At 34.7% G+C, this 17474-nt stretch overlaps 1 protein-coding gene across 7 annotated transcripts in view; it reads right to left on the bottom strand.

Moving 5' to 3' along the window:
- Positions 1-969: 969 nt before the first annotated feature.
- Positions 970-17474, bottom strand: part of PAPOLA (poly(A) polymerase alpha) — a 53061-nt gene continuing 36556 nt past the window's right edge. For 2 of the 7 annotated variants that reach the window (XM_068991365.1, XM_068991367.1), the window contains 7 exons: positions 16741-16862; positions 13587-13729; positions 11163-11263; positions 10747-10967; positions 7008-7070; positions 5084-5158; positions 970-3077 (listed from right to left, as the gene is read on the bottom strand). In XM_068991365.1, the coding sequence (XP_068847466.1) occupies positions 2982-3077; positions 5084-5158; positions 7008-7070; positions 10747-10967; positions 11163-11263; positions 13587-13729; positions 16741-16862 (821 nt within the window). In that variant the 3' untranslated portion in view covers positions 970-2981. The remainder of the gene's footprint in view (positions 3078-5083; positions 5159-7007; positions 7071-10746; positions 10968-11162; positions 11264-13586; positions 13730-16740; positions 16863-17474) is intronic. The other 5 variants (XM_068991366.1, XM_068991368.1, XM_068991369.1 and 2 more) reach the window with 5 other exon arrangements.

Below are 17474 nucleotides of genomic sequence, written 5' to 3'. Positions count from 1 at the left end.
CAAAAGGCTATGTGGTGACAAAACTCCCAAGGTTGCGATATCCAGTTCCCCGTTGGCGTCTTATCACAGTAGGTGTGGTAAGCTCTATTCTGCAGGTGTTAACAATGGAGTCAAGGGTAGTTTTTAACAAGTTTCTCTTTTACTAAATAGTCCCAAAAGTTAAATGTTCCTTAATAAAAGGTTATTCCACACTGCGATCATGTATTATTTTTACATATAGTAAAGGTATTAGAATCTGGAGTTTCAGGGATGACAATATGCACAACTGCACATCCCCTGAAATAATTTACCGTAAGGGTGTCAATCCCTCCACCCAAAGCACCTAAGATAACCATACCCAAAAGCTGACCATCACATGCACACAAAGCTCATTCCGAATCCGTAAATTATGTATGCCTTGTTGACCATTTAAAGATTTAAGAAAAGTAGAATCTGATCTGCGTTTAATAAAATGAGAAACGCAGGATCCTAAATTCACTGAAAAACAACAGTGCCACCTGCTGACATTAGAGATAAAGCACCAAATGCTTTGAAAACCACCAGCTTTGAAAGGAAGCACAGCAGCAGTACGTACACTGCTATCTACATGGAATAAATACAAAGAAAAGAGACGGTGTCTATACAAACAGAGCAAGTATTTTGGAGGATGGGTCAGCTGAAAATTAATTATCAAGTATTATATTCAATGTTTTCCTCCCTAATGATCAATTATATGAAAAACAAATACCTGACTATGTGAGGTATCAATTATTATTATTAGGCTGCTACTAATGGCAAAAATTAATCAGATATAGAGCTTTCCTGAAAGTAACAAAAGTAAATTCTTCAGCAAATCTTCACTTAGAGCTATACTATAACTTACAAGTAGCAATAACGGTATCACTGAAAAAAACAAAAAAAGTCAGTCAAAAGAAACCAGCCAACTGTGGGATTGTGCTGTTTTTTTTTTTTTTATTGTGTTTTCAATGGAGAAATACATCATCTGTTTACAAAATAGCTCTTGAAAAATACAAGGAGTACAGATACTATAAAACAAAGCAAACTCCAGTCATGAGACACTACGTACATCATGCGAAAGCAACAGTCTGATCTCCAGGTTATGAAAACTAGAATTAAAAAGTCACTACACAGAAAAGGTCCAAGTTCCCAGCTTGGCAAAACTTGGGTGCAGTTACATGAAACGTTTAATAAACTGAATTCTTTTTCCCCAATGTGTAAACAAAATGACAAGACTAAATCTGTGCCTGGCAATTTCGATCTAACTCTGAAGCTACACAAAACACACAGACACCTTGTAGACTTCACCTGTTAGTCTGATCATCTTATCTTCTTCGGTGGTGGAAGGAAGGGCAAGGTGACTGTGCAGAGCAAAGATGTGGGAAGTAGAAATACTGCATACTAGACATTACAAAGTATGGTGAAAAGAAAGCCTCAATTAATGCATAGCCTAAGGGGGAAAAGACTAGACTCCAACTTTGGAAAATTAATTTAGAGGGAACGGGGAAGAGTTTAAGTAATTGCAGTTTAGCATGAAAAATGCACATGTGATAGAATGGAGCACAATGGAGGATTCATAAAACATGCTCACCAGAAAAATGTTAGGTTTACTTTGTCCAGATTAAGAAAGAATAAGTTTATCAACATCTGGCTTCCTCATATATTTGTAAAGATGAATGCTCTGCTGCTTAATTATGAGGAATTATTTACTGATAGGATAAAACAAAATGGAAAAAAGGAGTAGAGAGCTGACTAGATGTCAAGTGCTTGCTAGAAATGATTTTTAAGTGTTTCTACATGTAAAATTTACTGACAAGTTTTGGTCAACCATTTAAAAATAAAAATTAGTTTAAAATTCTTGGAGAAAATGTGTTTTTGCCCACATTTAATATTGAAAATCAACTCTGCTATAGACAGGAGTTCTGTGGAGTGTACAAAATTCCTCATATTTAGAGATCAAACGGCCATCCAAGATAGATGTCATGTTTCACAGGCATTATTTTTAGTCACCCTAAAGTTTCAGCCATGGGACCAAAATTTAGTGTTCTGTGCCATATAGCCACAGAGTCACTGGTTACACATCATGGCTTAAGAAAATACTGGCATTTTGTTTTTTTTATGAAAGAAGTCCTACCTTACACATACAAGCAAAAGGGGTGGGGGGACGGAAGAAGAGGGAGGGAGCAAAAAGCTTGGTTTCAAAGACAACAGATTGAAGGCAAAAGAATATGGAGCTTTAACAAGCTCAAAGAAAAATATTCGCTGGCTGATCGCTGATTTGTATGCACTCTAAACAATTCTATAAATAAAAACCAATATCATTTCTTAATCATGACCCCATCAAAACGAAGTATTTCCTAATTTTTCTTTCAATGTCAAATATATACCCTAGTGTTGACATTTCATTTTTAAAGGTTACAGCTACCTCAGAGGGACTGACCTAGATGTACTCTTATCCTTTCTCTGAAGCATAACAGTACATCACTGCGCAACGGCATCCAATTTGAAGACTAATGGTAAAGGAAATTCTTCAGGAAAAAATGAAAATCCATCAAGCTGAAAATCTAAAATTATTTCTACTTTCTAATAATAATAATAAAAAATACATAAAAGTGCATCATCAGAATAAAGAATTCTTATGCCAGTTTGTATTGCAAATTTTCCAAACAATGCAGCAAACATAAGCCCAGTCCAGATGTCGATTATGAATACAAACAGAGCTGGAGGTTTTTTTTTTTAAAGGCAGTAATTTTTTGAAATAGTTAATGCAACTGTTGCTAACACAATAATAATAGTACTCCTGGCTTCACATACTAACCTGGACTTCCGATCAAGTGCTGATTAGCCCAGTAAGGGAGGTCACAAAAAAACCCTCAATCCACTTTCAGTCATGTCTAGTCTTGCACCCTCCGTTCTCCTTTTTTAGCATTTGAAGACAACAGGTTGAGTTGGCAGACATTGTTTCTGGACCCCTGAGGTTGTTTTTACCGATTCAATCTCAGTTTTATTGAATTCTTGATAACAGGAATAGGGTTTGCAGGGAGAGCAGGGATATCAGAAAGGTCTGTACTGGATGTTTTCTGAGAATAAAAGCAAAGAACACAACATTGTTCAAAGTGCTGTAACTTATCAGTGGGATTGATTTTTCACTGCTTTACTTCCTAAGAAATGGAGAGGGCCTTCTCATAAGAATTAAAATCTTAAAAACACTCTAAAATGTTGTTAAAATGGAGCACCAAAAAAAATGACTATTACTACAGAATTGTTTTAATACTTGTAGAAATTTTCAAATAAGGAGCAATATTTTGATAACATTTTAAGCAATATACAAAAACTAAGTTCAAAAACAGCTTTAATAAACACAGTCTTCCAAACAATAACCTATCATACACTTATTAAGTTCATGTTCAGTTAGAGCACTAACAGTCACATTAACTGGCACTGGAGCACCACCATGTGGGAGAATACTTAAAGTTCACTGTACACACAGGAGCAGCAGTAGCAGTTACCAGTGAATGTATTATTTTCTGACTCTGTCAATTAAAATTTAAATCTACACAACTGAGCAACAATTTGATTTATTCAAAATTTCGGGCGGCTTTATTATGTTAAAAACAATTACTCACAAAGCCTTTTTTAACAACAACAAAAAAAACAAGATGGCATTTTTAACTGTTTAATTATGGAAAATTCCAAACATACACAGAAGCAGAGCCTTATATCACGAATGCCCGTGTATTCATCACCGACTTCAAAGCCAATCCACTGTTCTCCCACCTTTACTCCCAGATTATTCTGAAGCAAATCCCAGAGATCCTATCATTTCATCTGTAAATATTTCAAGTTAATCTCAAAGATTCATTGTTAGACACAGTCACAATATTAATACCTCCCTTCTATCACCAAATAAAGAGATAAAAAAAATTTTTTTTAATCAACATAACTTTTTATATTATATATATAAAACGGTGATTTTTCTCTCAATGGTTCTAGGGATCTTTTCATTAGAAAGAAAATTCTAATTCCTTATAAAAACATCTAAAAGGCAAACACCCAAGGGTATGAATCACTAGAGGGATGAAGTCAACAAAACAAACTATGAAAATAGTTCCCTAGAGATTAATGTGGCTAACCAAAAGGCATGCAGTCACAATCACAAAACTGAATTTTGATAAATAAGTTTGTCTGTGTATCAGTATCAAGTACAACTCTTCCTAATGTTGGAATTACTCCACTCCACCCCACAAAATTTTTATTAGCTAAAGGTTATGAAAATAAAACATTTCAGAAAGTAATCATAGCATTTATATCAAGAGGAACTACGAAGGTTAACAGCCAGCAAAAACTCATCTTAAAATTCTCACGTTGAAATAACTGAGCCACAAAGCAGCACAGTCCGACTGTCCTGCCAGTCCCGCAGCACCACTGGGCAGCAGCTTTGTGGAGGTTAACCAGTTTAATGTCTACTTAAAGCAAGTATTTACTTGATGTCAGAGCCTGACCTAGACTTTGGAGTATATTCAATTTGAAAGGATTTGAGAAGAAAACAATTATTTCACAAACAAAACGAAGGTTCACAAATTAATGAAAAGAGTCCAAGTGTCTACTGTACGCAAGGGACCATCACAGTAGAATTTCTAGGACAAATGAAAAAATAGCTTTAAAGAACTATGGATTACACTAAATAAATAACTGAAAAGCAGAAGTGAAGAGTGAAGCAGAAACACATTTTGAAAATAAAACATTTTAAAAGCAATCTATGAAGAAGGATTTTAAGTTCTAATTTAAAGTTCACTCTCTGATTTATAACAAAACCTCCAGGTGAAGACTGCATATTATGCAGTGAGGATTTAAATGATCTGCAATGTCAAATAATATAAAAAGGGGATGAGTTAGCATCCTGACTGTGCAAAACAACGGTTTCATCACAACCAGTGCTCCACCTCTGAATACTATAAATATATTTGTAGGTGAGCACTTACTTTCAAAAATATAAATAAACTTCTGATGTACTCACTTTAATTAATTATACGACACTTATCTTAACAACATTTATAAAATTCCCCTTGCTTTTTGCACTTAGTACCTGAGAGGCCAACAGAGAAGTCGCTGTCTGAATGGTTTCTGATTGAGTTGTACTTGTCTCTGTATCAAGTTGTTCCTGTGAGACAAAGAGGACGGGGGAGGAAAGAGACTTAAAAAAATGATAAAAAAAACATAACTGGGTTTGGTGGTTAATAAAAAAGACAAATTGGAAGACAGGAGGGATCAAGAGAAAGATGTGACTACATTACAAAACCATCTATCACATCAAATGGTTAATCATCAAAAGAAAAAAACAAACCTCGTAGGTTATTTAACGATTTCAGATAACACATGAATTTCTATTTGCCTACTTAAACTTTATAAGGCATGGTCAAAATATCTCATGACTTTCCAACTAACTTCAACTTGGACATTTTAAACAAGCACTAATTAAAGACACATATATGCATATTATGAAATGCTGCCTGGACAATAATTAACAGAGTATAAACCCAAGCTCAGGTTAAGCTATGTGAAAAAAAATAAAACCAATTCAGTATTATTAAATTACCGAGAAGCACAAAAACTGTTCTCAGGCCTTTAATTAAAAGAAGAAAATGTCTCTAAAACAGTCCTCCTTCCTTTTGGTTTCTATTCCCCTTCTAGATAACCAATGCACTGATTCTACTCTGAAAATCACCAGAAAATACAGGGTGAACTGTGTCATTCCACTGCCCTAGCCTTTTTCAAAGCAATGCACAAAAAATAACAGATACGTACACTTAAGTGAAAATAAACATACAAAAATGTGAATATCTATAAAATATATACAATAATAAAACTACAAAATACCAAATTTCTCCTATGACACTGAAAACGGTAAATAGTGTAGTAGCAATGGAGGAGTGCAGTCTCTCTGAAGCATACCTTAGCAACACATATTAACTTTTAAAAACACCTGTTTGTCCCAGTAATTGCTCTTTCATTAATTTATCCTAATAAAATAAACATAAATGGATGGTAGGTATTTAGCTACAGTCAACACTGTAGCAAAGGGCAATTTCCCTTTTTTAACAGAAATAATTGCTAATAGGCAACTAGTTGAATAAAATAGGGTTTAACAGCCTTAAAATAGCATTCAATGCAGCTATAAGTAATATCTACAGATGACTCAATGGCATAACTATTTTTCTTGCTTTACAGAGTGAGTAAAGATTTGAAAGCAGAAGGCACTGGTGTATGTAGGCACAAACAAAACCTATAGACACCAAAATAATATTTGCTAACCTATCGATCTAGATAATTTGCGGGTAAGGAGGAAGATTTGCAATTTTTCTACAAGGAGAATAAAGTTAAAAGCCTTCAGTACGCTTCAATTTCTGAAAAAAATTATATTCAAAATCTAATACTTGGCTACACCAATCTTTCCCATCCCGTCTACCTTGATTCAAGCCCCCGGAACCCCAGGTTCTAGCCAGAGCTGTGTGCCAAAAACTGGCTCTGTAAATATACCACACTCTCACCTCAAGAGTGAGATGACCTTCTCATCTTATACTACCCCAAACCCTATGAATCCTTCAAGGATCACTCCAAATACTCTGTTCTCCCTTCTGTGATGTCTTTATTATTTCTGTAGTCTTGCCTCTCATCACCATCAACTGCTTTCATTTTAATGTAATCAACCACATCTATCTCTTATCTTCTCTACTTAAATACAAATTCCATTACAGGCAGGAACATCTCACTATGCTATTCCATTTAGTGCCCACCAGATACCCCCACCTCTAGGAGGACTTCATGTACTTGAGAAATTCAATTCCAATGCCATAAATGAGTATTAAAAAGGAACAAACACATCTCTAAACACAATACTGAAAACAACCTAAACCCTGTAGAACAAAATGCAGTGCCGTGCTCTAAAGACGCTTCCATCACATCTTCTGTACTAGTAACTGAATATGAATTCTGAGGCTAAATTAGTATACCTTTGTTTCTGTTTTATCATGTCCACTCAAAGCAAGACAGTTAGCATCTTCACTTGTTTCATCCTGTTTTTAAAAAAGAAAAGCTTTATTCTCTAAAACGAAAATTTAGATTGCTTTTTGCCAATGATTTATAAAAGTTTTTAAAGTATAAAATAATTAACCTATAAGATCAAGTATGTCCTTAAAACAGATTGCTGGTTTGCTTAAATTTTTTTTTTATGTTAACAGATTCAGCTTTAAAAAGAACATGAGGAACACTGTCATTGTTAATCAGTCATCGACAGAAGTAAATTCCCCAAACTATGGAGTTCATAGAATCCTTTTTTTGTAAGGAAGAGAAAAAAAGAGCTCATTGATCAAACATAGGAACTTGGAATACTATCACCTCCTTTTTGGGAGATTCATATATATTAGTACATAAAAGGTTCTGAGAAGCTATAGGAAGACTGTCTCTTTTTAATTTTCCCAAACTTAATTTAACCACAAAATCCCCTTGGCTTAGTGTTTAACATCCTGGAGGAAGCCTGAAAAATGTTCTCAGGTCTTTTTTTCCTCCCTAATTTATTATAATTCTATTTAAAACAAACAACTTATTTTTGGTAAAGAGGAGAAATGAGAAAACAAAAATGGCTGTATTTTCTCATTCCCGTAGTGAGTGACTTGGAATAAACATCACTTTCCTAAGAAAAACAATTTTGACCCTAACTTCTCTGCGCTCCTTACTAGGCAGAACTAAAATTTACTTGTAAATGTGGCTTTAAAACAAGACATAAGAAACACAGCTAACTTACAGAGCAGAAAAGATTTAACACCAGTATCAACCAATTCCCTTAAGGACTTTTATTTGTACACTGCAAACATACAAACTTAAAAAATAGTAACTTAAGTCACAACTGGGCAAATTTCAATACTGACTGGCTATGTGACACTATAGAATTATTATTACTATCAGTAAATATAAGATAGGTGTATACATATATATGTATACATACATATACACAAACATTATCAGTATATTTACCAATATAAAATCACACAAATATTTATGATTGAAACAACATGCTTGGGATTTGCTTCATAACAATGGGCAAGAGAGTAGATTTGTAGATGAAATGAGACTGGCCCTGAGTTGTTAACTGTTAACACTTAAATGACGTAAACATAACTTGTTCATTACAATTTCGTATATGTTTGAAATTTTCCATAACTTAAAAATTATATATATACATATCTACACACATATATATACACATACAGAACAGCATTTAGCCATAGAATTCAGGTGATAAGGCAAACCTTTTCTATATTTATTTTACATTTCTACCAAAAAGATTTAGCATATGATAAAAATTAAGCAAAAAGCAAAACTAAACTACCTGACGATACCTAACATATCTGTACACATGTTAGTACATCACTGAGTAGGCCAGTGTTTGTTTCTGGTTTACTCAAACCTCTAATACTAAGTACTCATTAACAAATAACGAAGCACCTAGTAGGAGACCTTCAAAATAAAAGCATCTGTAACAGACTTTTTCACCTTTAGCACCATGACATTTAGGCCTGAGTTCTAATCCTTACTCTGACTTTCATTAGTTTTATAAATGGGAAGGTTATTGAACCTCAAGTTCCTCTTCTGGGAAAGGAGATCAGTCTATGAGAAAACCTAAAATTTTAAGATCCATTCATTATCTTAAAATTCTACTTCTGTTAGTCAACTCCACGAAGCTGTCCTAAGTAAGATGCAAACTGTGAGAAAATACATAGAACAAAAAATTATACAGAGGAGAGGGCAGCAATGAACCTGTATTTTTAAAGATACTTAAGAAAAATCAATTAAGGATCTTACTTACAGAGTTTAATAAACAAAAACTACTAAAAAAATCAATGACACAATCATGGGCATTTGAGTACTCACTAGATATCTGATTGTTCATTTTTTTTTAAGGTGGGCTTTTTTCCTTATATTTCTTTCCTGTAATTATTACCTTTTAGATACATGATTTTAAAAATACTAATGAAATAATGTGACTGAAGCCTGAATTTTGCATCTAAATAATCCAAGTACAGCAGAAATGGAAAGCAAAAAGAATTAAGGGTACAGGGACTGGCTGAATTCACTACACTTGGAATTGCATGATGGGTACTTGTATATATTTGAATTTTTATTTAAAAATTAAATGATCTCGTGTGTATATTTAAATTGTTCTGTATGAAGTTAAAAAATTCTATATTCCTATTGCCTCCCTGAACTAGACATGAAACAAAGAGTATTTCCTACCAAGGTAAGTACAAATGAAATTTTAAGTATTGTGCTGATACATATTTTGGAACTCTCACAGGGAAAGGAATTCGGCCATTAACATGAAGCAACAGAATGATAGGTATCTAGAGTTATGCTTACGTATACCTTACAGGCAAAAAGAAACATGAATTGTGAAATGCTCTGACAACTCCAAACAAGCATCACTAGACAGAAAGTGGTATTACATCAAAACTATATTCTCAGGTTGCTGCACAATGGTATCATGTAGAACTGGGGTCTTTAATAAAAACATGAGTAGGTCTAATTCTTGGAGAGTCTGATTCCGTGTATTTGGAGGAAGCCCTAAAACCTGTATTTTAAAAAGCAAAATCAAAACAACAAAATCTAAAAAACTGAGGCTGAAAATCAACTTGCCTTGAGATATTACAGAGACAGATTGTTTCAGAATACATGGTACAAAACATGATATACTATACCCATTTTTCATTCTCATTTAGCATTGTCAGAGTGACAAAATTCATTAAATTATTCATATTTAGTTAACAGTGACTGTTTCCAAAAAATCTAAACCAAAAGGATTCAGATTAAGCTTGGAATAACACTTTTAGAGACAATAATCTTTCACCATTAAAAATCAAATCACTATATAAGACCCCTCCTTTCTTGCCACCATTCTAAAGAAACTTTCACGTTAACGAGGAGGTTCGTAAATAACAAGTTATCAGCCAAAAATCTTCACAAAATGTCTTGGGCTGTCATCTCTGGGACAATGGTGAATGCCTCAAACAGGAAAACACAGTAAGAGTGATTCCAGGGAACAATGAAAGTGTGTTACAAGGCTACTTCTATTTTAAGATAAACACCAAAATCAATGTACACTTTTAACAGTTTTCCTAAAACTGAGACTTTGACGAGGTAAACCAACCACTGTGAAAAGTGGAAGTACTATTAGAAAATTTCCTAAAGGGCTGGAGGATATAATCACAATCATTCAAGGTACCAAAACTAATCTGATGTGGCAACTTATGGCCAGCCATTCAGTAAGAATTCCCTGAGAACCTCTCAGTGACCCTTTGATACCAAGTACAGTGCAGAAGCTCCAAAACTCCACCTGGAATACAGAGTACAGAAGCAGAAAACTGTCTGCAGAGGGACTACTGAAGAACTGGCACATGTGAAAGACGCAACTATGAGAGAGCAATACGTGAAGATGACATGCAAACGCATGCTAAGCCGTGTTACAGCCTAGACATGGCACAGAAACTTAAACAAGAAACACAGCTAGAAGAAAGAGTGAGCTACTGAAAAGAGTGGCAAAGGGTAAAAGAGCAAACTGCAGCACTGAAGCACTACCTAAAACGATCTGAGAGCTTTCCTCCTTGCTGCTTCTCAATTTGGGCTCACAAGGTTTTCTTCCACTGGATATCAAAACGGGCCAGGTGGTTATTCTCAAGACTGACTAAATATAGATACCTCTTCTGTTTTGGTTTTCTTGGGGCTCTCTTCTTTATGAGGTGAGGATGTCCTCTTGACTCCTACTATAGGATTAGGTATCTTTGCTGCTGCATTTCCTGAAGGTCTCGGTGGTGGGTTTACCAGACGTGTTGAGGAAACAACTCTGGAGACCGTAGGCTTTGGTGGTGATGAAATGGCTGGTTGTGCGGCAGTTTGAGGAATGCTTTCACTCGATGTACCTAAGTAGTAAGTATATAAATACATAAGCGCTAAATTACAGAACACCAAGTTACAAGCTTTTTAACTCTACAGGGAAATAAAAACAATGGTATTAAAAAACTAAATTCAAACTACATAACAAACAAAGCCATTTTTCAAAATGAAGGCTAAAACCAAATATAATGTAAGTATTTCCTTATCTGGCATCTCCTTACCCCCTGAGCTTTCACTGGAATTTACTTGTGGCACAGAAACTTCAGTAGCCTGTATGTTGGTCACAGATGCTGCTGTTACAGCTGGAGCAGGACTGTTTCTGCTAAAAATGGGGAACAAAAATTAAAAAGTGAAAAACAGCAAACATAAATAAAACTCAGTAACAAAATCTAATATGTGAAGTTATTTTTAAAGTAAATGATTGATTCTTTCATTTTATTTCTCATACATATGTATACATCAGTAACTAACAAAATATAATCAACAATCAAAAGCACAGAAACATTTTAAAACAGTGCTGCTCAACAGAATTTTTGTAACTATGATCTATATCTACCCTAACCAGTATGGTAACCACTATACACAGGTAGCTACTCTGCACGTGAAATACAGCTAATGGGAAACAGAATGTTTGATTTCATTTAACATTAATTAAACTGGCACATATAGCCAATGACTACCATATTAGAAGAGCTAAAAAAAAGATCTATTCTTGTTTGATTTAGGGTAACTGACTTAAATGATTTGGGGTATAAAAAAATACCATCAAAAGCTGTAAAACAAGAAATGGTCTGAGAAATAAGATTCGACGTGCAAAACCTAAGGGTTCATGAAATCCTGAAAGGCCATCCAGTGGCCCAGATAAAACAACAAATGATCTCAAAACCCAATCTCTCCTTCAGAGTTCCAGATCCCACTCACCCTTTGTTTCAGGAAACTCAAAGCACCCCTCCTGCACTCTCCTATCTCTAACTTTTCTCTCTCAAGTAAACCCTGTATCTCCTGTTACTCACTCTCCCTCCACTATAACTTACACTCTCCAACTGCTGAACACCATGTCAAGGTGGGCAAAACTAGAGGACCTGGGTTTCTGATGCTTACAAGACACGCACAAGCAGCGAGAGCAGTCAGCTTATTAAAGTTCTGAGCTCACTGGTACATGGGAGGACATGAGGTCAAGGGAGTGGGTGACGCCACACCCTCAAAGCGAATACAGAGAAGGCAGAAAGGACTAAGAGAGAGCCCTGAAAACGCACAAGCATCTAATGATTAAACAGAAAAGAATAAAAGAGAACCACCACAGATACAAGAGAAAACCTGAAATAGCAAATAAAATAGCAAAGGACAGTACATAGTAAATGGTTGAGCAAAGATCTATTTTACCTACATGTGAAAAACTCAAAAGTACACAAAGGTTTTTATACAACTTCCAAAATTCTTATTAAAATTTTTGCTTCTTCACTCAAAAAACAACAAAAAAACCCCAGATGAAACCATTAAAAATACGAATCTGGAAGTTAATGCTATACAAATGCAGAATTGCTTTAAAACTGCAAGATTTAAGGACCAGGCCGATGCCCAAAGACTTCAGATTATGTATGAATGGCCTAAAAACACATCACATATTCAAAGCCAAAGAGAAGAAAACTAAATCCCCGTCATCTATTGCACCTTGGCATTTTCTACTTCATGCTAATCCAAAGATTCATCCCAACCTACATCTTTGCCGCTGGCTATTATTTCACAATATACCTTACCAACTCAATTTTTAAAACTGCTCTTTTCAAAAATATATATATATAACATGCATTTAGAAAAGTGTTCCTGGTTTAAGTACCAACTCACTAAACAAACGATCAATGTAACCATCACAATTTAAAATACCAGCAGCGCCCCCAGAATCTACAATAAACAGCTCCCTTTGAAAATTCAGTAGTATATCCATTAAAAAAAAATCAGCGATGATACACTATGAAGATTTACAGAAGTTAAAACATAAATATGGCTTTTTTGTTCTAATTTTTGCCACCACAGCCATGTTTTTTCTTCAAGATAAAAATGTTTAGCTGCTTTGTGATGCTCAGTCATGTCTGACTCTTTGCAACCCCATGGACTATACAGCCCCTGGAATTCTCCAGGCCTGAATACTGGAGTGGGCAGCCATTCCCTTCTCCAAGGGGATCTTCCCAACCCAGGGATCGAACCCAGGTCTCCCGCATTGCAGGCAGATTCTTTACCAGCTGAGCCTAGAGGGAAGCCCAAAAATACTGGAGTGGGCAGCCGTTCCCTTTTCCAAGGGGATCTTCCCAATCCAGGAATTGAACCAGGGTCTCCTGCATTGCAGGGGGATTCTTTACCAACTGAGCTATCAGGGAAGCTGCTTTACATGCTCTTGAAGAGACAATTCTTCAAAAGAAATTTCCACTAAAAAAAGCCCACATAAATCTTCTCTGGAAGATCGCCAGTATTTTCAGGTATTTACCCCCTGCTACGTAGATGATTAAGCATCTCCAGGACAGAAATGTGACTGCGTCCCTCTTTGTGGTTCTCAGCACACCATGTAGTTCACCACAGGCAGCAGGTATTTCAACTTAAGAAATTGGTTATTCAAACAGCCACTCCACTTCCTTCCCCTTTGTCCTTACCCCTGAGAGCTGCCAGAACTGTTCAACGGACTGGTCTTCATAGCACTAGTAGGTGAAGGCACAGACATGCTGTTGTCACTGTCCATAGACAAGTCGAGGCTGCTGTCATTCAGAGGTGTCAACTTGACGCCTTCTGTTGAATGCTGCAATTAATACAGTATTTAGTCAATTATACCTTTATGTTATCCAGATCTCTGAAACATGAACATCCTTTAAAATGACTTCTACTGAAAAGCACAAATCAATAAGGTTAGGATAACCAGAAGTGTCATGCCAAAATATAAAAGGCAGATTTGGGACACATACTTTCTGACTTCTTGGGGTCCTCAATTTAACTACAGTTCCTCGGGGGGTGGGGGGTGGGGGAGGAATGATATATTAAACATACACACCATGTAAGACACACCTCAAATTAAAAAGCACTTTAAATAAGATGCAAGTAACTTAAGTCAGAGGACTATAAACACACACACACTTCAACGGTAAAAGATGACAGCAACAATGAGTATCTCTGGCTAGTGGGATTAGAAGTAATTTTTCGTTTGTAGAGTTCAAATTGTTCTACAACAAAGATTAAAAATGTGTTGATTTAAAAAAAAATCATCAAGTAGTACAATTCAGTGCCTATTCCTAGTTATTTGTATGAGCCTCTCTAAAAAGCAAGAGATTGCCAAAGCTCTATCTGCAGCTTAGGATTTTAACATGGTATATTTAATAGTATAAACTATCCTGTTAAAATAAAACCGAAAATAATTTCGTGAAAACTTAATGACCACATGTAAATCCAAATGTTGGTCCTGACTCTTAACAAAGCATTCAAAACAAGTTACTCATTGCAGGAAAACCAAAAGCTAAAACACTATAAACAGTGCTCTGGGATAAAAGCTGATTTTAAATTAACTTAAAGTTTCTGTTTCTGCAATCAGCACTATTGTAACATCAAATTGATTTCTTCATTTTTTTCAGAACACTTTTAGTTTGTGTTCACTCACCTACAGAAACATTTTAATGGAAGTAATTTGCATTATTAAAAAAAACTCATACCCCATATGTATGTGTATGCCTGTGTGTGTGTACAACGCATGTATACCTCCTCCAATTCCCAAATGACAAGATAACCTAATCTTTGAGTGAATGCCTCAGAGATACCACTTGTGTATATAAATCAATACTGACCAAATGGGGAAGATGAGATTTAATCATACTACAGCCATACAAAGAAATACCAACCAGACACTTAGTACTTGTAATATAATCTGGCTAAATGGTCACAAAGTTGAAAGCACCCCAAAAAAGCAGGTCACAAAAGAGCAGGTATCATTAAAAACCTCTTAAAAAATACCACATGATCTGGGGTTACATACATGCACTAAGAGTCTAAATAGATATACACTAAAATGTTGAGACAGGTGAAATCAGCAGTGAGACTGTGGTTAAACTCTATTTGATACAATTTTGGGACTAAATAAATGTCTGATCACTAATGATACATTTTATAACCGAGAAGATTTTATCTAGATACTACCTTAAGTAATAGAATAAAAAATTAATTTACTTTAATTACAAGCTAGTTGTTTCAAATATAACACTGCCATGTAAACAGGAGTTTTAGAAGTCTTTAATCTGAATTAAAGGTTTTAATTTAGTTTTTAATCTGAATTAAAGGTTCAGGAAAACCTAATTACTTCCTTTATAAATATTTCTATTTCACTAAAATGGCTAAGCATGGAAGAACATAATCTAATTATGCACATTCACTTCTAAAAACACATAAAATGGTTATATATTTTTGTATGCAGTCAACACACATGCAAGTATAGTTGCTTAAACCCATTAATAATGTGATACCAAGGTACAGGGGACAAACTTTTATTTTGAAAATAAAATAATTTAATGATAAATTCTGTTAACTTTATGAAAAAAAATAATAAGCTCAATAATAGGAAATATATTTTGTCACTTTCTAGATTAATTTGATAATTCGTGAGGAGTAACAAATAAGCGTGTATGAAGGCTTTAATGTAATGCTATTTTAAAAAATGAAATATACTTTTATGTATTTTACACCTAAAAAAATAGTACCTCTATGTTACGAATAATAATGATGGTGATGGTAACAGAAACAAACCTGAGGATTCAGTATGTACCAGGCACTAATTTTACAGATTTAGGTATATTTTATCCTCACAAAATACATAATAAGGTAGGTAAAAGTACCACAATTCTAAGGCAAATCAAGAACATGATATTTATAATACAATTTGCCCAAGTCTCACAGCTAGGAGGCAGTGGAGCCTGAACTTGAACTGTGTGTTAACTTCTTCCCTTTCTTCCCAATCCCAGGCCCAGATAATAAACCATCATCCAGAAGGTAACAGTCCTTATCCTGTAATACATACTTTTATTTTGTATTGTATCTTAAAAAATATATTACAAACCTATGAATATCTGTACTTTTAACTATCTGTACTTTTAACCCAACATACGTACCTCGAGCTCACGTATTTTCACTGCTGTATTTCATTTTAAAAATAAGACACTTTGGAAACCACTTAAAGTAAAAATGTTATTTCTGCACTAAAATTTTAATAAGTACACTATAATTAAAGTCCAAATAAGAAAAACGTGGCTAACAAAAGTTATCCAACAGGAAGCATCAACAACAGAAGAACATAATACAAAATATTACCTCTGGTTACCACTGCCAGTCAGCTTATAATAACTTCTAATTTTTAAATAATATACACATGTAATTCTTATAAAATAAAATCATTTTCATTTAAAAAGTCATATAATTTACTTGATCTACATATTATGTAATTTAACTTTCTTTGCTTTTCAAAGGAAAGCACATACTAATGTGTGATGTTAAACTGATAAGAAGAAGAGATTTCTGAAAAGAGAACACAAATATATATATAAAATAATGCTGTGAGGTACTTCAACTAATCTGAAGTCTGAAGGAAGTGTGTGTAAGTAACTGATTAGGAGCGAAGTTTCACATAATGGAATTTCCCCATGTAAGAGATTTTCAAAATGCTGTGATCTGTATTTCAAATACAACTTATCGACTGAGCCTAAATTCTGAAATACTGATAGGCTGGATACATAAAACATTGATTAGTAATGCTTTTTAAGTACTTTCTAAATTTACCTTTTTCTTTTTCTGAAGCACGTGGCTAGGTAGTAGTTGATGGAGTTGCTTTCTTTTTACATGCATTGCAGCAATCTTCATGTCCACCTCAAACATCTTGCTGTTTATTGCTTGCCTATAAACTATACAAATTAGGAAATTGTTACAAGCAAAAGAAATATGCTAATAAAGGCAGTTAAACTCATTCATGAGAAGCTATTCTAAAGTAGGAACCCGTTCTTCGTTAATACTGCCCATCAGTAAAATTATCTGGTCAAAATGTCATCTCTGATCTGACATAATTCATTGCCTGAGCAAACTCTAATAAATGTCTTTTACCACAAGGTATACATAATGAATGAAAACAGAATATATTAATTCTTCCAGTGTAGTAACTCTTGGAGTAATAAAAGAGTTAACTCCTCAGGGAGTGACAGAATTGGAGAAGAGAGGTTCCTTAAATCCATACTTCTTTATGCTGCTGCTGCTGCTGCTAAGTCACTTTAGTCTTGTCCGACTCTGTGCAACCCCAGAGACGACAGCCCACCAGGCTCCCCCGTCCCTGGGATTCTATTTATGCTAGCAATATAATTTAAAATTCTAGACCAAGTATGTAACAACTGCAATAAATCAAAAGTCAGAAGGTATCCAAATGGAAAATATCACATTTTCTTGATATGGGGAATATAGCAGGAAATAAGAAACCAAAAAAACCTCAAACTTCATTCTAGTGGAGAAACAAACAGAATAAAATG

Source organism: Capricornis sumatraensis, chromosome 19 (assembly GCF_032405125.1).
Source record: "Capricornis sumatraensis isolate serow.1 chromosome 19, serow.2, whole genome shotgun sequence".
Taxonomy (NCBI): Eukaryota; Metazoa; Chordata; class Mammalia; order Artiodactyla; family Bovidae; genus Capricornis; species Capricornis sumatraensis.
The sequence above is the reverse complement of the archived record's forward strand: the minus strand, read 5'-3'. Positions and strand labels throughout refer to the sequence as shown.